This window comes from Cylas formicarius, unplaced genomic scaffold (assembly GCF_029955315.1).
Source record: "Cylas formicarius isolate icCylForm1 unplaced genomic scaffold, icCylForm1.1 PGA_scaffold_1__22_contigs__length_36826433, whole genome shotgun sequence".
In the NCBI taxonomy this organism is placed as follows: Eukaryota; Metazoa; Arthropoda; class Insecta; order Coleoptera; family Brentidae; genus Cylas; species Cylas formicarius.
Window position 1 is genome coordinate 28,686,023 of NW_026844264.1, and position 25,419 is coordinate 28,711,441.

A 25,419-nucleotide genomic window follows, 5' to 3' on the forward strand; every position below is an offset into this window, starting at 1 on the left:
TATTACTTTAAATAAAAAAAATCGGAAACTCCGTATTTGTATTTATGTATCGTTTTCTATAAAACCCGATCTCAAGTTGATGTAAAAGAAATGCAGAATTTGATAAAATAAAATCGACTAACAACAATTTTCTTCATTTGAAACCCCAAAAGCTGCTAGTGACCTTGGACTCTACCGCTGAAACGGTAACTAGGGACTAATTAAAAATTATAGACTAGGTAAACATCCAAAATAGTACAGAAACCACGTTCATTAACAATCAACTTGAAAATATTTTCAGGACAATAAAAAATGTTTGTTATTAACGGGTCCTATGAGCTGAGAACTGAAGTTCCAACTTGGGAAACACGCTGTATACCTATTACTCTTTGACATATTCTGTATACTATGTAAGTATGAAACACAGTTTTTAAAGAGTTTTTACAAAACTTCTGGATTCGTACTGCGTCGGTTGTTGCTGAGTTGTACTTGCAAACATTTCGGCATTAATCCTGTTGACTTCTTCAGAGCTTGACTGAAACTGAAAACTGAGCAAGTTCGACTCCGACGCAGGAGGAATCCAGAAATTTTGTAAAAAGTATTACAGTAGTCTCTGGAAGTTTCTTTGAAAAATTAATACCTACCATCCTAGTACTGTTCATTTTCTCTAAGACATTACTGATTATCTCGTAGTTATTATCAAATACATACCTACGTACCTATACATTTATATATCAATTAACACAGGTACCTACCGGTATATTATGCATTCTACCCAACCTTGGTGAGCTTTGGTTAGTTTGTTGTTGTTGCATTTCGCTTCGGATTTAATGGAACAAAAACAAACTAACCAAATAAGCACACTAAACCGGAACCTTAAACAAATCATACATTTGGTTGTTATAGGTACTTTCCCCTTACTCTTATATCTTATTCTCCATTACAGAAACCCACGCGACTAAAAAATAGCTTTTTAAGTTGGATAGAGTATATATTTAACATACCCTTTACTAGATGCCTCCACCGTGCTCAATATAAAACTTACGTCTGCTCAGAATCGTAAATCGATACTAAATGAACCACAACAACAACCCCCTCCTCCCTTAATGATACTAGCGTAATGAGGAAGACACATAAAAAAGAAAGGAACTTTGAAAGAAAATGGAGCGAGGTTGAAGTCAGAAGCGAAAGTACTTGTTTTCAATCGTAAAATGTTCTGCAGTTCAGAAAATGGAAAAATATTTCTATGGAATCCATCAAAAATACGTTGCGGAAATATTTTCACTTGTTTTCTTGCTAATGGAATTTCCCCACAATTTTATTAGCAGCTAACTTCATTTTATTTTCCTAAATGTACGTCAAAAGCATATGAAAGATACTTTATTAATTCAGTCAGTTTTCAATTTCGTGTTTTCATGATTAAAAAAAATAAATAAAATCAATTCAATTAGTACAAGAACAACCTCTAAGTGTAGAATAATTTGCAGAAAATTATTAGGGAAAGAGTTCTCTTACAAAAAAGATCTCACTATTTATTTGTTTTGTTAATTTTTGTTCAAACTGTATAGAACATAGAAATCCAAAATATGTTTGTTGTTGAATATTTTATAGAACATTTACTACTTCTATTGTCCAAATGCCTCTTTCTGATGAAGGAAGGAGTTAAATGCGGAAACTTAATTGAAACCGAATATAAAAACAAATCGTATTTCTAAATGCGCCCTTTTGAATGACCAGTTTAGAAAAATTGACCACGCGGCGTAACGTAGTGCTTCCCAAAACAGTCCCCTACTATTGTTCCGCTGACCAGCATCGTTTGCAGTCCGCAAGATGCCTCCTCAAACGCCGACAGCAAGAGGACGCGTCGTCGCAGTGCGCGCCGCGACGCTTATCGACGCGCAATCCGATATTTTCTCATCCCCTTAGTCGCCCTGTCCGCCTCTTCTTGCAGGGAAGAAGTCAGTGAGTGTGGGCAGCATCGCATAGCAAGTTTGAGAGCAATGGCGGACAAAAAACAAAATTCAGCTGCAGCCAACGACACGCAGTTTTACACGAAACCGCCGGAGTTAGGAAAATGGGAAAGCTTCCGAATTTTTCTATGGAACCCGGACACGTCGCAATTTTTGGGAAGAACCGCGAGCAGTTGGGGTAAGTCGATTTTTTTGACCTCATTTCAATAACCATGCCGTTTTTTCATTTATTTATGAAACCGACGCGAAGCGAGCAGGAACCCGCTCCCGCCCTATCGAAAACCCCACTAGTCCCCATGACCTATTGGCATTTAAAGCATCCAGATATTATATAACGTTCCCCAGACTGTACCTCCATACACAGTGACCTTTTGTCCTCAAAAATCTTCCCTTTTTATTGAATGTTTGAAATAGACCGGGTAACGGGCGTAGAGAAACAAAGAAATAGGGGCGGAAAATTGCATGTCGTAGTGGAAATTGGCATTTTCGGAAAACTTACGACTGGTATGGCGCCGTCGCGGCTGTGGGATTTCGGCGAGACGACGCCCGTTATACAGGTCGATTTTTGTTTTGCGGCGATTTTGTTTTTTTTTTTTTTCAACTGATTCGAAACGGAATATTTCGGCTTGATCGATATTTGTGCCTTAACGTCGGGTGGGAGTAACATATGGTCACTCCTCATAGTAGACAAGCACGAAAGTCTTTTGGAGATTTTGAAACTAATCAATTGCCTAAATTAAGCATTTCTTTCGTTTAGTTGACTTGGTTTTGCAAATTCGTTACAACAACCAATATTTTATTAACTACGATTTCCCTAACTGTTTCTTTTGTGGCATTAAGGAAAGTTTGGCCTCGATATGATACATATTCCACAAAAACGGAATGGTGGTGGGTTAAAATAGTCCCTTTTTTACTATTACCTAGTTTTTTGTTCATCCAATTTGTAATTTACTTCAACCAATTAGTCAACTAAAAAATATTTAATATCCTATATAGAACTTCGATAGTAAAACATCGTGTACAAAATCTAAAAATAGTGTTAAAATCAATCGCTCAAATCAAAATTAATAACGATTTAATAGCCGGCTGGCCTTCGCTAATCAGGGACTCGCGTAATATGTATCAAACTGTAGCATGCAGAACAGTTTTTCTTAATGACAATTTTCTGGGCCTATTATATTTATTTCAGAGTAGTTAGTAGATATTATATTTATTTGATAGTTGAACACAAAACAAAACAAAACAAAAATAAACAAACAAAACAAAACCAAACCAAAAAATTGCACTTTTTGCGTTCATAACAGAATAACGTTTAAAAACTTGAAATTGATTGCTTTGTCTCACTCAAATAGTACATATAAAGAACAAAATCCTTCACATAATTAATTATAAAATTAGTATAAATAATTCTATTTTAACCGCTAGCATCTTAACATAATTTAAAGATTTATACGATTCAGCGTTATAATTTATCTATTTTGGAACTATAAACTAACGACAATTAGGTTAAAATAAGATGAGAAGCGAATTTCATTTTTAATTTTCTAACTTCCGCTTCTTCAAGGTCGTGTAAATTTCTGTACTTACCCTGATTAATACGCGGCATATTTTAATAAAATTGCAGTTTACCGCACATTTCCCTCGAGGACACTAGAAATCAATATCTCCATAAATTTGCATGGTTTATTACTTGGTCTGGCAGATATCAGTTGGACTAGCTCTTTCGTTGCCAAATATTTTTATTAAATAGTTGAGTTTCACTGATTTTATTATCAAAAATTTTTAAAAAGCGAAGTAGTGAGAATTTAAAAAAAAAATAGCTTTGGTCCTTCTTAGAAAAATTATAGAATGTTCAATAAGTATGGGGGTGATTTAAGAAATAATCTGAAAACAATAATAACGAATATAAAAAAATTGAAACTAAATAAGTTCCCACAAACTGCAAAACTTCTGTTCTCTTTTAACCCTATAAATTTACAATATTCGCTGTATTTATAAGTTAAGATTCTTGCAGTTTCATCTTTCAAATATTAACAACATATTTTCACACAAAATGCCAATGGGGTTCACCTACTTGTTTGTGTGCTATTAACCCAAAATTTGTAGTCAATACATACTTCAATTTAAATTATCATTTGTAGCATAAAAAACCATTCGCTTTCAAATTGTCCCTTGTTTTTTAAACCAGTTCTATTCGACTTTTGGTCCAAAATTGCTTTTAAAGCTCTTTCAGAGTCTTTTATTATACATATTAATGTCATGAAAATACGATTTTAACCCAAGATTTTAAAAAAATCGTGATAGGAGGCGAAACTCTGCACCTAATTGCGGAGAGAGTCAGCTAAGCTGAACTTTTCCAATTATCCGTAACTTATCTTCTCTGAAATAAGTTTTGTTCATCGAGCAACCCTGTGTCGGATTAGAAGGAAAAAGTTTTTTGACAAAGAAGAGTAATGAAACACGAGGCGAAAAGACGAAATGAAAAATATTTTGCTTTGACTAGCCATATGGTGACATTTGGTTCTATTTTTTGTACATAACAAAAAGTTTACATATTTGATACCACTGTTCGGTTCGGCAAAAACTCGAGAGTAACAATCTCGGTTAATTTTCGTGGCTTTACTTCTCATGAAAATGATTGCAAAACATCCATTCCTAAAACAAGTTCACTTCTCTGACGAAAGTAATAGAAAAACCTTAACATTAATTTTGACACGAAAATGAAATACTAATAAATTTTAATTCAAGATTTTATCTTTGACAAAATAGTGCCCCAAGACCCAAAAATTTCAACCCATAGTTTTCAGCCAGAACGATGTAAATAAAATAAAAAATTAGTTTTAAGTGACACTCGCCACTATTTGTCGTCAGCCGGGAGACAAAATGGCATTACTCTCCTTTAAAATCGATAATATGTATCTCTAAATTCAACTCCGTCGGGTGGTCCCATTTTTTATTCATTCGGAAAATCAATTTCCATTTCCTTATCGGAGAAAATTACTTTTAAACACAATTAGCGTTAAGCTGCATTAATTCTGGAGAAATTGGGTCGTCCGGGTTCATAATTATGGCGTCTGCAAATACGCAATTTTACAACGCTTTTCGATTTAATGTTTAGAATGGAAAAAAAAAATTACACAATGTTGATACATAAGTGGAGATGGTTCTTTATTTGTATCGTTTATTTACTACGTAAGTCAGACGTGCAGTAGAGCGCAGTATGAAGTTCCTTAAGATAATCTATTCTTACTTTAAAATGTTTATTATACATATGAATGAAACAATGTTAGAATATTTATAAAAAAAATATTCTACATCAAAATTATCGTTATCGTCACTGGACTATTAACAATCAATTCTGGCACAAGTCTAGTCTGTAAACATTTTATTCGTCGATGACATGTTCTACACATTTTTTCTGGCAGATATTTTTTCTTTCTAGCTTTCTAATAAGTTTTTAATATAGGAGATCAACCTATGTAATGGGCAAATTCAACTTGAAATAGGGCTACCTGAAGTAGGGACTGTTTTAGAAAGATTTAGAAAAAGCACACTAATATGAATTAATATGATAGTTTAATGATAGAAAATTTCCTTCCTCTTAAAATACAACGGGCCGCACGGCACAGTTCTTGTCGATTGTAAAAACGGTATATCGTTAGGCGAACTCTACCTACTGAAACATCGGACGGCCCAGTTAGAACACGTACAAAGCATATTGTTCGAGTTCATCAAAGACAATGATGAAATTAAACAGCCCACTGCATGTAAAACTTAAAGAAATATACCTCAATCTTTTATTGAGCGTATTCGTAGTAGTCATGGCTAAAAGCTATTATTAAAGTAAAAATACAGTTTTTGCGTGACTCGCTCCAGTAAAACAGATTGACCGTAACATAAACAAAAAAAAAATAGCTAAAACTGAAGATCGAAAATGATAACATACCGGAAACATTTCAATTCAAACATTTCAATGCGAAGGTGAGAAGTTTATTATTCAAGGCTCTTAACGTCGCTATTAAAATCATTTTTAAAAGAAATTAACGTACCTTGCAGCATTAATGCAGCAATCAAATTTAAGACAGATATGAATATACATAAAAAAAGTGGAACTGACGAATCAGTGTCAAAAAACAAAAATAAATCATCAAAAATACAATCACAATCACAATGCTTTTAATACGTCGTCTCACACTTATCTAATGTGTAATGATCCCTGTAATAATCTCAAAGCGAGGTCAACAATATCAGAAGCTTTAGGGTCAAAACTAAGATTTAAATTTAAATACTGGAGACTGGATCGTTAACTGCACTTGTAAACAACATCACACAACAACACCCAAAATGTACGATTTCAAACTACCAGTTTTTTTATTGTTATTAATTAAAGTACATTTTAGATCCCAGAAATGTCATTTTTTTTTATTATGGATCTGAGAGTGCTCCGTTGTAGTTTCAAATAAATAGTATGACAAGTTTGACAGACGCCGTTTTAGTCACGAATTTGATTTGGCACGAGTGGAGCGGGTGCTTAATAATGAGTGACTGAAAAATGTATCAAATTGCTGAATATTATGCTTCTTACTTCAGATCGCACCCAAACCCATGACTAAAGTACCGCAAATATTAGTATATTAGTACCTCGAGACTATTGGTAACGAAGGAAAGCATCTTAAAGTGACACGCTTGCTTACGTAATTGGATATCTCAGCTTCACTCAAATATTCAAAAATATTTTGTGAAAAGTTGCTCTACTGCTTATACCATTACTTGATGGGTTCTACTATGTTACAGAATAGTCTACAACAAACTTCTGAACCATAATGCAATATCTATTATCATCGACCGGCATATCAATCATCGCTTTTTTGGTTTTGGGTTTACAGTTCGTGAAATGCAACCGGATCGCAATTAGACCGGATATGACAATAATGCCAATTAAAAAAGTACAGAAATAAATGTAACACAGGAAGTTTATTAGTCATTGTTTCCGCTGTATGGATAGGAAAATTCATTTTCCGGGGTCATTAAATTTGCAGGAATTTATGCCGATGAACATGATTTAAAGCGGATCCTAACGAAATTATAGTACCAAAAAGGCAGTTTTGAAAGACCGGAGACGAATAACATTTATTGTCTATAATATTTCTTTCTTAAAACTCTGTGAGTATCAAAAAACCGCACTTTCGGGGCTACTTGATCGTTTTCAAGTTTTCCAATTTATCTTAATCACGTTCCATCGAAATGTCATTAAGCCATCCAGAGATAAGAACTGTCCATCAAGTCGTGATTGACAATCTTGACGCCTTATCTTGCATGGGTTGTTTAAGCACACTAAGAGAATAGCATCAATCATACATTTTTAAACGTACCTTATTGTTAACTGAGTAATAAAAATTGAAATATCGTACAGTTGTTTCAAAATATTACGAATTTGAGGAGTAGAATTTAGAACAACGTTTCAAACTTTAATTCACATCAACGACCCATTTTCAAAATTCTTAACTTCGTTTCGTAATAATTCACAAGAAACCCTATTTTTTTAAATTTTAATTTATAAGGAAATTTTTTTTCGCGCAACAAGGAATCATCTGCCGCGTTTGCCCTTAAATCTCACAGTCTAACCCGCATTTTGTACAATTTTTTTAAACACAGTGGCGTCCACACTATTTTTCCGTGAAATATAGAATATTTTTCGAAATACTGTCACGAAAATATCACAGTCAACCGACTTACTGAGCAAAAGTTTCAAAATTTTTGTTCTTGAATTTAATTTTCAAGGTTTCTCCTTTCTCTTTCGAGCAGCAATTTGTTTTATATAAATTTAATAATAGTTTATTTGCTGTAAGTATTTACATAATCAGGATCTAAGCTTAATTTTATTTAATTTAAGTAGCAAGCAAGTATTGATAAGCGTTAAAATAAAAAAAAATGATAAAAACGCAAGCAGAATATATCTAAGCTTGGTGTCCCCAAAATAACTCTCCACCGCCTAGCGCTGACGTCGAATATAATTGCCTGTCATCGAACAGTGATCCGTTTTTACTCTGTGTACTTGATTGGAAATCCATTCGATGACTGACGAATTGCGAGAGCCCGGAAGGGCGATAATGAAAAGAGACGGGGCATACCAGAGAAAGGCAGAATCTGCATCTGCATTGGAACACTTCTATAGAGCCTAAATACGGCTGAAAAGGTAGTTGCGGCAATTGCCGGTAATTATAGTGCTTGATGAGTAATTTAACTTCATCGAGTCAACTCGATTCGTTGTCGCCACTTTTGGATTGATTTTCTTTGGTCGTTTAGATTTGTGAAGTTTTATTCAAATTGTCGTCATTTTTTAGCTGCTTAAAGTAGATTGTATGATGGCAAAAATATCTCTTTAATATGATATTGTTTTGCAAATGGTAAAATTGATTTCCGCAATAAGACCCTTGCATTCTTGAATAGCGCGCATTGTACTAGAAAAAAACTGAAAATCAAAGAATTTGGGTTTCCTAAAATCTTTGTTAGTCCACCGTTACAATTTAATTTTGGCTTCTTCATTTTGTATTATGCATCTAAATACACAACTTTTATCCTATTTAAGCAACCTTGTATATTTAGCGGTTTAGAAGTTACTTATGTGAAAAAATCGTCTTTTTGTAAATTTTGCCGTCGAAATTTCATGTGAAATGACGTAAAGGCTGGTCTACGAAATAACCGGATAGCTAGATAGGTGAGTTAAGAATAAAACATACACCCATTGGCACACGCATCATTTTTTCTGCCAGTCCATATGAAATTTTGACTGTGAAATGACATATCGAGACCGTCTGTTTGTCATTTTGAAACCGCTATATTTTAAAATCCAAAATTTGTGTTGTTTCTAAAAATAACTTTGGGCGACACCCGGTACATACATATTTTTACATTGCTGTGAGACATCTTTACCTTCCACCGGCCTAACGCATAGGGTAGCAAAATTACGGAGATAACAGGGTATTATGTTTTTTTTTTTCATATAATTTACTTTAAAACACATTCACTGACATTCATGCATTGTGTCAAAGAAAGCATTATATAATATGCCGTGACAAAAGCCTCTAAAAAGATCACTTACTGCCCAATTCTATTTTTAGTCTGTACTATATCACGCGAGGCGACGAATTGTAGTTAGCTACTTATCGATTTCTAAGAAAATCAATAACTCCGATATGTAGGGTACTAGTCATGTCATAAAAGTCATTGCAAAAATTCAAATATGCACAGAGTCTGATGAAAAATCAAGGTCAAAAAATTCGATTCAGATGTGGTTAGTTCAGTTCGATTGATATAAAAAAGGACCGAGTACATTATTAACGAAGGACACGGTGAAGCTTATATCCTAAATGAAGAGAACATGTGAATCGTTATCCAACATTTCATGAAGCGTGTACGTCTGAAGTATATGGAGCGCAATGTGGTTCACTATCATTCTGAGATTGTTCAGGACTATTTGTTGTAGTCTCTATCTATGGACGAGTTATTGAGCAGTTGAAAAACAGATATATTAGTGTTTTGTCCAATGTTCTTAATATCAATTACTCATTCAAATCAAGTCAACAAACTGAATGAAATTGATTTCTATATCTATAATACAGTTCATCCAATTCACATAATAAGTTGCCCATTTCACCTAGAAAATACAGTAAAGTAATTACATCGAAATTCTTTTATTTTAAAATAATTCTGAGTGATGAAACTTCGAAATGGATAGGATCTCCGGAATGAGATGCACCCTCCGGTTTATAAAAAGACGTTAATCCGACTCGGCAGAATGGGTTTCGGAGTGGCGAAAGGAGAAACCAAACACACTAGTCCCAACTAGGTCAGCTAAGGGGATATAGGATTTCGCTAAGCTTTAGCAGACGTTAAGGTAGAACTTTGCGTGCGCGATAATCAGTTCAGCAGTGCATCAATTTATTCAAAGCAATTTTTCAGCATCGAATTCTTGTTTTAGATTTCTACCCACCGCAAGCACTCAGTTGAACGGCTGTGTGGATTTCAGTAAATGGATATCGATTTTAATCGTTCTAACTAAGAAGCTTATTTTATATATAGGATAATTTTTGCTTGTCTAGGAAATAAAATAATAAGAAAATGAAATAATTTGCAAAAAAGCAGCCACAAATTAATGGTCGTAGAAAAAATATAGTATGTAACACGTTGATAAGTCTCTTTAGTCACTTGTTTATGGAGCACTGCGTTTATGAAACTTCTTCCATAATATACTACAGTTTATATAGTTTTTTATTAGAAAATTATTACTAATTCTTCACAACAAACCTTTGCTACTTCCTACTTCAAAATATCTATTTATATATAAAGCAGGCGTGCACAAAGTGGCTGAGTCACTTCGAACGTTTCCGGTACTTTAATCACAGGTTGGGATCGATCGGGTGTTCTCGGTAAATTTTACTTGTCCGGCAATGAATGTATAATAATGGTCGTATAAAAAGAATAGTATGCAACACGTTAATAAACTTCTCTTTTATTAAACACTGGCTTCGCTGATCTTCACTCATGCCTAACTCCGTCCAAAGTTCCGTTTACCAAACTTGTGGTGCAATAAACTATAATTTGTAAGATACCAAGTTTTGCATTAAATTAAGTGACAATCATACACCATTTTTTATTAAAATGGGGTGGCCATCAATTATGTTAAATGAATATCAAATTAAAAAATATTATTTTGCTACTATACTGTTTAAAAAATACTTTAAACATTTTATTTATTGCAAATATAACAGGAAAACAAAAACAATTTTCGCTAATAACTTCACAACCTTTGGTTACATAGGCAAATTAAAAATGGTAACAAACAGTTAGTTCAATTTGTTAGTACTAGGTGATTGAGATAGGTAAATAGCATTCCAAACACTCCCGATTTTTCTAGTACCTTCTCTAAAATCCGCAACTATAGTCGGTACGTTTTGCAATGGCATAGTCGGCCATAAAACCAAGTATTTTACCTGCTTCCACTAGTATACTAGGTAGTATATTACGCCCGGACGTCATATAGTCGACAGAAATAGCACCGGATAATTCGATAGTTTCCACTATAAAACAGAGTCGCATTTTGAAAAAACTTCTTCCGAAACTCGAAAGGCCGTCTTATTTTGGATAATGCACATTATCATTCTAGACCACTGAAAGTATATAGTCTATATCAATCTTCTTCGTATTGGCTTTCGTGCTGGCAAAACTTTAACGATGGTATTACCTATTGTTAAAAATATATTTTTACGAGACAGTGGTGGAGGTATATTTCTTTCTTTGTAATATATATCTTGAGTGTTGACTATTTGTGGCACTGTTAAAGTTTTTACTGTGCGGTTTGAAAAAGTTATTTAACAATGTCTTGTCGAAATCATTTATCCCTTGGTGCAAGAAAAGTTGTGAAAACTGTGCATGAAACTTTAATCCGCAGAGGACTTATCAAAAAAAATTTTGAAACTGTCTACTTACAAAAACGCCAATATCGTCGATAAGGGCTATAATTAATAGCAGAGAATTGTAAAAAGGAATAAATAGTGATCAAGACCTAATAAGAAGGAAAATGTATTGTCTTGATCAAAGCGAAGTTGTTCCTACCACGGATAAATTGAAAAAAAAAACTAGAAGAAGATGAAACCAATATAAATATAAGTCCTGCCACCATCCATAGAGTTGTTTGTAAAATTGGATTTAAGTAACGCAAAATAGTGAATGTTAAAAATCGTCAAAAATTACAAAACAAACTTGCCGTATGCCACAGACGAAATAATTGCTCAAATAGGTCATCAAGTTTTAAGATCGCCTCCTTACCATTGTATATTTAATGCCATAGATCTGGTGTGAGCTCAATTGAAAATATTTTTTAATAAAAGTATTGTAAATGAGGCAATGCACGATGATACTGCAGTAGTATCGGTTTCGAAGGCAGCTCTCCAGACAGTTACCAAATTTTGCTCTGATGATTAAGATGTTTCATAGTAAATACGATGGACGGAGTTTTCAGACAATAGTTTATTAACCAAATTATCATAATTTAATGTTATTAAGGAACACTCTGATCTATTATGGCATAGAAAAAACATGAATACATCTCTGAGTATGGGCATATTAATTAAATTAATAAATTTCAGGTACAACTGATTCGGCCCCTCTTACTTCCATGTAATATAATCCTTATCGTTAGTGACGGCTGTCTTACATTGATCAGAGGGACATTTATTTTATTCTGTCTAGCATTTTATTTCCAACTATGCAATCACAAATCGTACCGACTATATACACCGATTTAACGTGCGGAAAGTGTCATTTTACAGCGTCACTTTTTCTACCTACGGCTGCTAGCCACTTCGGGGATTTTTCAAAGAAACTTCCACAATCTAGTGTAATAATATTCACAAAACTTCTGGATTCTTCCTGCGTCGGTTGTTGTTGAGTTGAACTTGCTAACGTTTCGCCAATCATCCTGTTGACTTCTTCAGAGCTTAACTGAAACTAGAACTGGTTAAGTTAAGCTCTGAAGAAGCGAACAGGGTGATTGGCGAAACGTTAGCAAGTCCAACTCAACAATAATCGACACAGAAGGAATCCTGAAGTTTTGTAAATAGCACTCCCGGATTTTAGAAAAATCGGATGTTTTGTGTTGTTTTTCAAAAGTGTACCCGAAAACTGGAGGAAGTATAATAAGCAAAGGGTTTTGTAAACTTTTAAAGTTACTCGTTAATTGAGCACTCGCTCCGCTCGTGTCAAATAAACTCGTGATTCAAATGCCGTTTACAAAACTAGTTGCGTTATATACTATTTATTCTCAGATTTATAAAGTTATCCTTTTATAACTGAGTTTAATACCTCGAAGAAGCACGAGACTCACAAACAAGGACAGACAAACTGTTCGCAATTATCCCTATTGACGTTGCCTCTTGTTTTTCGAAAACCGGTATATTTAAAGGTCGATTCTATAGAAACCCCATGCTAGAATATTACGCGCGCTGACAGCCTTTGCCAACAAAGATGGGGTGATAATTAAGTATACTTGACATTTATTATCAGATCGATACGCCTCCGTTGTATATCGGCTTAAAGTAATTTAACGTTAAAGCTGTCTCGAGTTTCCGTGTATAAAACGAAAATATCGCAAGCCTTTTTACGTGACTATTTAATTTTCTGTAAAGCGAAATCGATTTTCGGCAATTATCTGGTTAAATCGAATATTTTTTGGGAGATATAGGACGAGAGTCGCAATTTTGCAAATGTCCCTTCAACCCGCAGGATCGGAAATCCCTTTCACTGTAACTTTATATAATGGAGTTGTCTGTTTATCGTATCGAACAATCCCTCCATGGGCGTTCGATTTATGGAAAATTTTAATTTAAAACAAACCCAAGACTTTTTTACTTACTTATTTACTTTACTTATAACAAAATAACCAGCAAACTAATCTTATCCTGTAAAATAGCATTGTCGGGAATTTTGCTGTTAATTATTATTAATAGTATATCATGCAAAAAGTTTTCCTTACGCCGTCTGGATCATACGCAAGCAGAGCGACTTTTTCGGTATGTTTTTGCAATTGTTTTACATTATTGTCCTGCTTCTTAATTCAACAATGAAAAATAAGTAAAAAATATATATTTACGCTCGAATCAAAAGGCTAGCTGGTTTCCTCGCTTAATTAATTTAAAATGGTAAAAAACTACACCAAACAAATGAAGTTGCAACTGCAACCCTGGCGTCCCTACACAATTAAACTCTCCGATGATACTGACAACGTTTTTGCAGGTAAATTATTTAATTCTGGACGACCATAACTGTTATAGGTAGGTAATTGATAATTACAGTAACGCAATACTGAGTATCTATGTCTCCTTGTTAAAAGGGGAAGTAAAATTTTATTCATGACACATATTAATTAACAACAATAGAACCAAAAATTATAATGTACCTAATTCCAATATACAAGTAAACAGGTTTTTTTTTTATTTTATTATTAATAAAATTAAAAAAAAAAAAAAGCGGCGCGCTGCTGCTTTGCCGTAGTCCCACATATCCCAGGCTTCGCGTAAAAGCCCTGCAAAACAAATATCCCCACCCCGTTTCTAACGCAAAAAGTCAGTTTATTTTCTCGCGTCCTGTTTAATTTTATTTGCTCAAAAGAGAAATCCCAAAAGTCACAAATATTAAAAACTTAATCTCCGAGTCGACGAGGTCTAAACCTTTAAATGGATTTTACATTCAGAGTGCAATTAAATAAAACTTCATCCAGGTGAATTTGAAAAAACGTAATCGCGTAAATTAAATTCTATTTCACAATTCGCTTGTGAAAATTGTTTAATACCTTACATCGGTCACCATAAATATTTTACTCCTTGGGCGACATCTAGATTAAAATCAATTTCTTAAACAAAAAAGAACTCAAAAATAGAACAAAATTGAATCAAAATGTAATTTAATTTAATAATTCTCTAATTTACCGAGTTTACCACGCCAGTGAACTCGACCTAAACTAGGTAATACAGAATATCGATTTTGTGAGGTATGAGTATGGGTATTCTTTTCTTTGTCATACAATTTAATACTAATAGCAGATAAAGACCGAACAAATAAAATAAATTCAAAATACGGTCGACGCCAGGCACGCTGTCAACCCGTGATACACGGGAATGAGGTTATGAGCGACGGCAAGAAGCGTCTCCAGTTTGCTGGCAATTAATCGTTTCGTTTGGTTTTTTCCTTCGATGTTTTGACAAAGATTTTATTAATTTTCCGATTTGTAAAGTAAAATATTGTTCCTGCGTTATGTTAAGTGTGTGTTATCCAAAAATGATTATATTTTTAGTTATAGATGTAAGGCATACCTCATTAAAGTGCTTGCGAAAACTTTTTGGCTTTTAAATTGTCCAGATGTTGCAACTGCAAAAAGATTATTTTATATTATTTCTCATTTTTTCTACATGTTTGCATTTTTTGTGCTAAATTCAAACCGGTAATGTTTTATTTATAAATAAAAAATAAATCAGTATTTTTTTATTTTTTACTTTTCACAAAAATTTGAAAGGAAATTTTTCCCATTTTCAAGAATTTGAAAATATTGGTTAAAGTTACAAATTTTGGTGTTTTTTTAAATAATTATCCCCAAAAAATGCACACTACCATTTTCTGGTTAATATATTTTTTAGAAAAAAATATTTTAAATTACTATATCACTTTGCGCTTTTATCGGAGGTGATTTAGGAAGTTAGGTTATTATAAATTTTATTTTCTATAAACATTTAAACAAAACAAAGTACCCCTCATCCTCTCATTTATATAAACAAGAGAAAGACAGGAATGCCCATTACTAGCCGTTTTTTTCTATTTCAATATTTGCGGCAATCAATTAGTGCAATCGGCATTTTAAAATATACCTCGGAATTCCTATTGAAAATGCAAATTAAAGAAGACCCAAAAAAAGGGTTAACTCAAGCCGGATATTGGAACTTCGTTGGTCGATTATCGTGCCATGTCTCGCGGAAATGTTCCATATTGCGTATCGTCCAGTTCGTTTTCAGGAAGCCTGTCAAAATTCCCTATTCAGGTTTAATCAGGTTTTCACGCGTGCTCGACCATCACCCAAATAGAAGTCGAAAGGAATCTGATTTGACCTGTATGCATGATTAATGAACTTTTCGTCACCTGATAACGTAACTGGAACATACCAGAATGAAAATTTGTCCTCCATAATGGCGTGGAGTTTATGGATTATGGAAGCACCCCGCCAACCCCTTTGGGTTTTGGTTCCAAAGTGCTGAAATGTGCTTACTATAAATTTGTTGATCATTTTAGAGTGGCCACGTACTGCTTTCTATATCTAAATGAATTCAGTTAAAAATCTACCTTTTACAAGTATTAAAAGTATCCTTTCTCACAAATGTTATGACTTCAATGCATCTGAGAATTCAAACTTTCATATTAACAAGAATTTTTATTTTTTCAGCGAAAATCTTGTTCTTCTACATTTGTTTCTACGCTGTTCTCATTGGCTTCTTCGCAACGATGTTGACAGTATTCTATCAAACTTTAGATTATAAAGTGCCCAAGTGGCAATTAGACAGATCGTTAATAGGAACTAATCCAGGTGAATATTAGAATGTTTTTATAGGTACCTCCATAACTATTATCTAATATTGTATGATTTCAGGTTTAGGTTTTAGACCTATGCCACCAGAAATTAACGTAGAAAGTACTTTAGTTTGGTACAAGTCGGCTAATAACGAAAATATTAAGTACTGGAGCGAAGAGCTGGACAAATTTTTAGTTGGTGAGTATACACTCTAGTGGCCGTGCATCAAACCAAAGAACCATTTTGTAGCATACAATAAGAGCAATAACCCGCACGCCGACAGACTTATTGACTGCGCCCCTTACACGCCGCCTCCAAACGACAAAGTGTGCGACGTGAAGATCGATCAGAGCTGGTACCCCTGCGTGCCTCTAGAAAGGTACAGTTACAATACGACTGCCGCAGGACCATGTATATTCCTTAAACTTAATAGAGTAAGTCAATCGCGCGTAAGGTCATTTCCTATCGATTATATTAATTCGGTGTGGAATTTGTTTTCAGATTTATAATTGGGTCCCAGAATATTACAATACAACAAATTTACCAGCGGATACAAAAGATTATTTGAAGAAGGCAATACAAGACGAGACAAGGAAAAGTTCTGATGTAAGTAATTTTTACACTATCGAAATGTTCTTACTAACCAACCCGTCGGCACTTTCGGTAATACGTTACTAATCGATTTTTGATATATTACCAACATTAAGTATTAGTATGTAAGTATGTATATCCTATACCTCCATTTATGTTACATATGGAGTATGGTATACGGAGTAGTCAAATATATATACTTCGACCAGAATTATAGTGCTTTTACAACCGACCGACCCCGTTTATTACGCCAAAAACGTAGGCACTTATAGAACACCCTACCGAGCAGACCCTTACCCGTAACCATTCCAGGAATTTACCTACCAACACCTTTTCGCCGAGCAATTCAAACATGTACATAGAAAAATTAGTACAAAGTAACAATTTATTACGTTCTATGTCAGTTATTTTTATTGCTGCTCCTACTTCCCCTTTCGAATTTATTATAAAATTGTAAATATTCAAAACAATTTGTTTAGCATCCGAAGACAAACGGATCCGTTTTTTTATTTGCTGAGGTAGTTCGTCTTCTAAATTGTAATTAGGCTCGACTACCATCTCCACTTCGTCTTCAAATTCTGCGTTGTTCTCCATGTCTTCTTCTAACAGCTGCTTCATTTTACGGTCTCCATATTTTAAAGTGTTAAAAAACAGGAACCCTAAAAAAATGTTTAATTGTAAGATTCTAATAAATATTTGTTTTCTTTTTACAAAACTTCTGGATTCCTCCCGCGTCGGTTTTTGCTTAGCCGAAATTGCAAAGCAAAAACCGACGCAGGAGGAGTCCAGAAGTTTTGTAAAAAGCATTACAGTAGCCTGCGGAAGTTTCTTTGAAAAATATTTATTTGTAGTCTTGGAACATACCTTTATCTACCGTGAAAATAATTTGTAGTCTTCAAAAGGACTGTTGTTGTTTACAAATCGAAGAACTATGTAGAAGGCACAAAAACACAAGAAGAAGAATATTGTTAATCGACAGGCACAGAACACAAAAATGATTATATTCAAACTTATCTGCTAAGATAAATACAGTACAGATACAATTACCCTTTGAACTATCTAGTATAAATATAAATATAAATACGTATTTACTGGAAAGATCACATTCAATAATATATATGAACATATTACAATTAAGAAAGATACATATCACTTGATGTTAAAATAAACGCTTCTACTTATTCGAAAATACCCCAGCGTCAATGCTTAATCAAATTTAAAACGGTTCATTTACGTGTCAAATAAAAAATTCAAGTTTCTACAAATATTCGTTACGGCCCATCTCAGGCAAGACCTACTTAATGCAGAATAAACATCTGTTGGGATGAGTTTTACCGAGGTCCTGCTAAGGTCTGCGGCTAAGGTACTGTAAAATACTTAAAACATCAAAGCAATAAATGCACTATAATTTTGGTCGTACAATACCGACCTAGTGACTTAGCGACGCAATACCTACTTTAAGGCACTTAAGGCTACTGTATAGTAAACATGTGCTATGCATAAGTAAGTGCTTTCCAAGTAACTGATGATTGCTTGGTGTATCTAATTTACTGCTTCACAAACAGATTTATTTGTACATGTACATTAAGTTAGTTAAATACATATTCTGATAATATGTAAATATTATCCGTTGCTGGTAACATTGTCCATACCAAATTCATTTATTTATGTACCGAAAGTTTTAAGCACGTTGAGACACTGCAGACTTTTATTCGCTTATTATACAATATAGCATGAGAAAAACAAAGCCTCAGTTGAACCGGGTAAGGGCCCAACAATGACAACGTAAAAAAATTATTTTAAAAAATCTATTACCTGCGAATAAAACGGAAAAACCTAACATAAGCTTTCCAACCCTGTCGAGTGCATTAGATTTCAGTACTTATGGTAATTTTATTTACTTATTACTAATATTTTACAAAACACAATATCGCTTGTAGACCAAAATGGTGTGGGTGACTTGCGAAGGTGAAAATGTGGCCGACAAAGAACACATCGGTCCGATAAGATACATTCCCCAACGAGGTTTCCCATCGCAGTATTTCCCGTACAAGAATCAGGAAGGTTACCTGAGCCCACTCGTGGCTGTTCATTTCGAAAAACCAGCGCGTAAGTATACCATCGCGTAGTCTTGGGTGTGTCTGCCTTATAATATATAATAAACGATACAGTGGTCGCACCAATTTTAAGGTTTAAATTATAACAGAACCACTGTGCACTTTTTTTTTTTTTTTTACTTTATTAGTGCTCGAAGAAAAATACGAATTTATATAGAAGACGCGACTCTGGGCACGTTATTATGATTTTAAAGAACACAAACGGTCAACAAAAATTTTCTTAAAAAATAGAACGCTATTGGATTAAATCATCCTTATGTGTTGGTTTTCGACAGAAGGACATTTAAAAACGGCAGACGTTGGTGAATGGAAGTTCCATTCCAGATTATCCATCCAATGCTGCCCGGACATTTACTAAAAAATATTTTCATTTAAAGCTCCGTAATCACACTAGATTATTTGACGGAAGATTTTAGAAAAATACTGTTAACAGTATCATATTTATATACCGCTCAATCGCAATTAAAGAATAGGCTGAGAAGTTTTAAAAATCTTTGATTTAAAGCTTCCTACACTATTTATTGATTGTGGGTGGGGCTAGCACCGATATATCAATCCGCATGTTTGAATGACTTAGATTTACAGATAAAAAGTAACATAAAAAGTCATTAAGTTTAAATGAAATGTGTGTGGGACTGTTCAAAAAATAGATGTCCTGCTGCTTTACCAACTAAAATTATTTTTTAAATTTGGTATAATCTGCATAATAAAGTGACGGTACTGTAGAATATTGGATGCAAAAACTTTGTACAAAGTAACAAGACTATTAATTTTTTTCCCATTGCATGAATTTCTTATTTCGAACTGCAAAATCTTTGATGCTTCATTTGTAATCGCATTACAAAAGTATAAAATAATATCCTCAAATTTTTCATTTCCCTGATATTTTGTTGCTCGTATGTTCAACTCGTTTGTCGACATTAAAACTAAATTTATTTGTAGCCTAGTTGACAAAAACTACACCACAACATACAACTTTAAACTTCCATAGCATTTATTTTAATTATTAATAATTTGATCATGTGTAATGGAACCGTTAAACAGCTGGACTCCTATCTCAATCAGTTTAATTCAGTTAATGACTATATCAAATCTATTATGGAGAAAGAGGCAAACTCCTGTCTGCCGCTGCTAATTGTCCTTATGTCCTTGTGAATAAACGTAGTGGGTCCATCAGGACAGGTCTATATCGAAAACCAACATATATGAAACAATTTCTAAGTTATTAGTAGAACCACTCTTGAGCAATGTAAAAGTTAGGTAAACGAGTAATCGAAATATGCAACAGCCAAGCATCTTTCCATAGTGAATTGGATAATATTAAAACAGATTTGCTCCATAATGGTTGCAAAACAGATTCAATAGTACGTCAACCTGAACAAGGCACACTCTCACTCTTAACGATACCGAAAGGTACGTCAGAAAAAATCATACCAACTGTGAAGTAATATAACATCAAAACAGTATTCAGATCAGGAGCGACTTTAATGTGAATAGGGTAAATAGTACATTGGAAAAATAAAACGTCATCGAAAAACGGAAAAACAAAAAACACATAAACATTGAAACCCAGAATAGCACGTTCTATCGAACCAATACAGCATAAAATAGTCAGAGGTCACTGGGCCACGGGCACCTAACGGCAAAGAGAGCAAGTTTAAAGAAGTCGCATTCATAGCAAATCTTAACATTTGCAGCAACTCAATCATGGAAATACCCATGATCAATCACAATCACTAATAAAACAACGTCTTAACGACCAACTAGGTAACGGATCATCATCCATCTCTCCGAAATGTTGAAAAATCATGAAAGAAAATAAAGATAAAGGAAGTTCAAAGTTCCTTAAGTTGATGTTACTGTATTATACTGCATGTCCTACTTATACTTATACTTAAGATGATGTACATGGGGATATTGGAAACTGTACGAGATACAGCGTTGTTTAAATTGAAGAAAAGTAGCGTATGTACATTCCAAAACATAATCTAGCTTTGTTTTATTTTAAACCCTTACGTCGATACAGGGCGAAAAACAAAAATGTCGATTTTTTAAAATCTGCAACATGTTCCTTATTATAGGAGCTAAAATGTTCAAATTTTTAGGATGTGGGTAATAGAATACGGCTGCTACCTTTAAAAGTTCTTTACTTCTTTGACGCACAAAAAAAATGAAAAAAATACACTTTTACAATAAAATTAGAATAAGTATTCAAATAATTTGCTGTTTTGTTGCACACATAACATACATCTTCTCAACACTGATTCACAGTACTACTGTTAACTACTGTTAACAGCTTCTCTTGGTTAGTCAACGTTTCCATAGGACCTACTGTATACTTGATTTTTGAGGTCACCCCCGTACAAATAACGTAAGGGGTGTTATGTCTGGGGATCTCTCAAGCCATCTGACTGGTCCCAGGTTGCTTATCCACCTGTTGGGAAATTGCGCATTTAATTAGTTCGTAATAATTGTGTGACAAACATTTGTTGCAAAGCCAGTAGTGGAAAGTTCATAAGGTCTTCGGTTACGTTTGTTTGTACAAGGTTTAAATATCTCTCAAACTTTAAGTCATAAACGAAAAAATATGGTACAATTTTGTGGGCACGCAAAATACCAAACCAAATGTTAAATCCTTACCTCACTTGGTGCCTAACTTCACGAGCTAGCGGTGGATTTACATCTGCCAAAATACAGTGTTCTTACGAAAAGAGGCCACAATTAGTAAATCGGTACTGATCCGACAAGTTTGGTATCTCAGTATGAACATCATCTTATACTGAACACCCTATATTTCTAGAAATCGAAAATTTGAGTTTACTACAAATAACGTATTGTTCTAAAAATCTTGTCTGATGAACTTGATATGCGGTTGACTGCTTTTCTGCACTTAGCTGTTCTTTACTCGTAGGTAACGTCCTGATCAACATCGAATGCAAGGCGTGGGCAAAGAACATCATCCACGACAGAGCCGAGAGAAGAGGGTCCGTCCACTTTGAACTCCTGGTTGACTAGGAGGTTAAATAAATGTATTGGCGCATAGGGGGAGGCTATAATATACCAACTGCCAAAAAACGCACGCACGCGGCGGAGCCCGATTTTGCGTTAGACACTCTGTATAGTATGAAAATTACGAACACGGTATCAAGCTGGGATGGTGGGGATGATACCATTCTGACTGGCTTACTTTGGCGATTTGTTTGTTGCACTAAATTTCAAAAAGACTGGAGTTGGCGGCAACTTGCGAAGAAATCCGAGTTTTTTTTTAAGCACAAACAGGTACAAATTTATTAAAGGCGCCATACGTTTTGGCACTCGGCGTTACAACTACCATCCCCACCATCTTTGGTTTTTATCGACAACGTAACGGTCTACGTAGTAGGTAGTAATTGAGTAATTTGAACCAATAGTTCGGTTTTAGGTCACATTGGTGCGCGAATTCTGACAATTATTTTATCGCCTTTCATACTTGAGTTCCTTTAAGCTTACGTGGTGGTTGTATTCGTTTTACCTAGACGTTTTTATAGTAACATTCGCGTTTCATCGTTTGCTGATGCATGCAGCTACAAAGTTAAGCAAAAAAAAAACTAGCAATTTACAGGGTGTCGGCACGATATCAACCAATAACGTCAGTTGTAGGGATACGTATTCACGGCTGAACGGCAAGTAGCGTTCAGGTAAATGCCCACATGGACAATACATCATCTTACACTAGATACTACCTGAACGTCACTCGTCCCCTATATACGTCGGTCATTTTCAGCAATCCACAGGTTGACTCAGTCTAGTTAATAACTGATACCTTGTATATATGCATGGGCTAGCGTGGTTTGATTTAAACTTTTTTAATTGTTAGGCTACTTTGACCCAACGTAGGCTAAGTCCAAATTTATATAAATATATTTGTAGGTTGTTAAGCAGTTAGACTGGCGTTATGAAACCATCTTTGCCATCTTTTCTTAGGACATTTTGCTTTGGATAAAGAAGAAACCGTTTATTTCCACTTGAATATATAGTATTAAACAATAAATTATTGTTACTAATTGTGTAATAATTGTAACAGAGACTTTCGAATTTTAAAATTTTGTCTGAGGCGTGTTGTGATAGGGCGAGTGTAAATCGTACTTATTTTTCGTGTAAATATAATTTCGTTGCAAATTTAGCTCAAGAAAAGCAATTGATAAGATCTCCTGCGGCGAGCGAACGGTTAGGGAACGGCGGCGAATCACCGACGAGTTTATCCGCGTTGTTGTCGCGAATTTCTTTTGGTAACGAACTATTGGAAAATGATTTTCGATGATTCCCGCCGTGTTCGTAACCGCTGCCCGTTCATCTAACGACTAAGCATTAATATTAAATTACCTAAATTATTGTTTCAAGTGTTGATCAATAAACATTAAAAATTAAACGTCGTGTTTATGCACTGTTACATTGCTAAAGGTATAATTAAATATAGTTTACTATTACGCAGAACAAAAAGCAGATTAAAGCAGAAAAGAATAAAAATATTGTTATAAAATAGTAATAACCTAAGTGTTAAGAGTACTTCATAGAGTCTAGAGTAATTTAGATAACAACAAATGTTCAGATTTGCCACAGGATCTGTTTCAAGACCCGATTATTTTTGGGTGCATTTAGCATATCACAAGAGTGTGAACGTCGCCCGAGGTAATGTTAAAACTGACGATTACGCACAAAAACTGGTTACAATAATTTCGCCCAAAACTGTTTCCCGTAAGCATTCCTTAACAAAATTGGGATTATTCAAAACGGCTGCGACAAGCAGTTTCTAATTTTGATAGTTTTAGCATTACCTCTCAATTTTAGATTGTAACTCAATTAAAAGATGATTCATATTTCACGGTCGCAGCAGTGCGGACATCTAAGTTGATATTTGTTTACTCAAATAAATCGAGAACGTCATCATCTGGGCGATTTAATAATTTCAACTCGGCTCATTAGGCGACACTTCCAAAACACTGTTGGCGCTTCATTATAAGGTAACAATAATGCATCCGAAATTCATTCTGAGTTAAGTATGTATATTTCCGCTTTCTGTGTAAAATAATCATTTGTAACGAACATATTGTAAAGTCATAAGTTATAATCTAAGTCAGATCAAGTAAAAAAAATTAAATGGTTAAGCTCTATCTTCAACTAAATGACACACTTTCTGTTTAATTTTTGCTAATTGTTATTTATTGACAAAATTAGTATAATAAAATTTAAAATAAAAACATCCTCGTCGTTTTCTTTTAGTGATGAAAATAGCGAAACCATTTCCCCCAATTCCGAGAAGTTTCTGAAATTTCATTTAACGGTTTCCAAATGTTTGTTACTGTTCAGTGACTAAAACCAAAAATATTAGCGGAGGATCCTCATTATTAAATTGACTCCTTAACAGAGTCGCTGTACATCTTTCTTTCTAAAATGTAGGGTTTTTTAGAAGTTTTTGTAATTTGGTTTCAACTGTAGTTTCCTATACAATACAATGCCCCACCCACTTTTCTAATGAATTCCGCCAAATTTTATGAAGTTGCTCGATGCCTTTCCACTTATATTGTGATTAGTATTCTTGACTTTTTCGGTTGTTTTTTGAACTTATACAGTTTTTCCTACCAAATTTTAAGTTTAGTCGACTTAAACAAGACCAATTTTGTTGAGTGTTATTATGTCTCTGCTAGAATCTAAATTGTGAATATTGGAAATTTTAACATAATGTCAAATCTATATTATTATGCCCAACTTGTGATCTTGTGATTATTAGATATCAGATCATGACAAATTATTCTTCTTGTTAGTGTGGGTCTTAAGCAAGTCTTGGTACTGATTTGTAATGTCTACTTAACAATGTAACCCAATGGTTTTTTTTTACAGAAATTATAACAATTAACAAATAGACGGCTGATTTTTTTTCCATTTTATTTTTATAATATATTACAAAGATTGAGCAGTCAACTTTTAAAATACTAAAGCAGGTGGTAAGCGGTTAAAATTAAGTATGATTCTAGACGGTTTTTGCAACAAGTTTCAGTAGCACAAATCCAAATTCAGAGGACTCTTTCAAATAAAAAGATACTTACCTACGAATGATGGCGGTAAAACTGACGAAACGAATCAGTCATGTTTCAATTTTAGGTCCGTTTTTCGTTTTTTTATTTTCAATTAATGAGTGCAATCGCTTAAACATGCCCAATCATGACATAATGCAGTCTTGCCACTGTTGTCATATATTTGGAAATTTCTATCTTTTTAGAGAAATAGGTTTCAAGTTTTGTACAATTAATTCTAGGTGCCTTGCGGATAATACAAATTGAAGTCAACATTATTATAGCTTATTATGCAACAAGTACCGTAAACGGCATTTGAGTCATGAGTTTATTTGACACGAAACGCAGCGGAGTGTTTAATAAACGTGTGACTTAAAACGTTTACCAAACGTGTTAAATTTAATAAAATTAAATTCTCAACCATTTTTTTAGTATAACCATAGGCTTTTGCCTGTATCAGTTCTGTCTCTAATTCTAATTCTTATGTTGGCTGCATGAATTCCCTGGCTATTGCAAATATCAATAGTGCGTTGCCTATATTCATACATTAAAATAAGCTTTCAACCTACTGTACTGACAAAATTTTGTTCCACGCGTCG

General features: G+C 34.1%; 1 protein-coding gene and 1 long non-coding RNA gene across 2 annotated transcripts; one reads left to right on the forward strand and one right to left on the reverse strand.

Annotated features, from left to right (window-relative positions):
• The first annotated feature begins 1,863 nt into the window (after window positions 1–1,863).
• LOC132697358 (sodium/potassium-transporting ATPase subunit beta-2) lies at window positions 1,864–24,010 on the forward strand. Its single transcript, XM_060662796.1, has 7 exons — window positions 1,864–2,127; window positions 15,937–16,077; window positions 16,141–16,260; window positions 16,312–16,496; window positions 16,564–16,668; window positions 18,594–18,762; window positions 21,682–24,010. The coding sequence occupies exons 1-7, from the start codon at window positions 1,980–1,982 to the stop codon at window positions 21,783–21,785; spliced, it is 972 nt and encodes a 323-aa protein (XP_060518779.1). The 5' UTR covers window positions 1,864–1,979; the 3' UTR covers window positions 21,786–24,010.
• Window positions 23,402–25,017, reverse strand: LOC132697360 (uncharacterized). The gene is made up of 2 exons (XR_009618145.1): window positions 24,854–25,017; window positions 23,402–24,119 (listed from the first exon to the last, which is right to left on the reverse strand). It is a non-coding gene; the product is annotated as an uncharacterized LOC132697360 (long non-coding RNA).
• Between the last annotated feature and the right edge of the window lie 402 nt (window positions 25,018–25,419).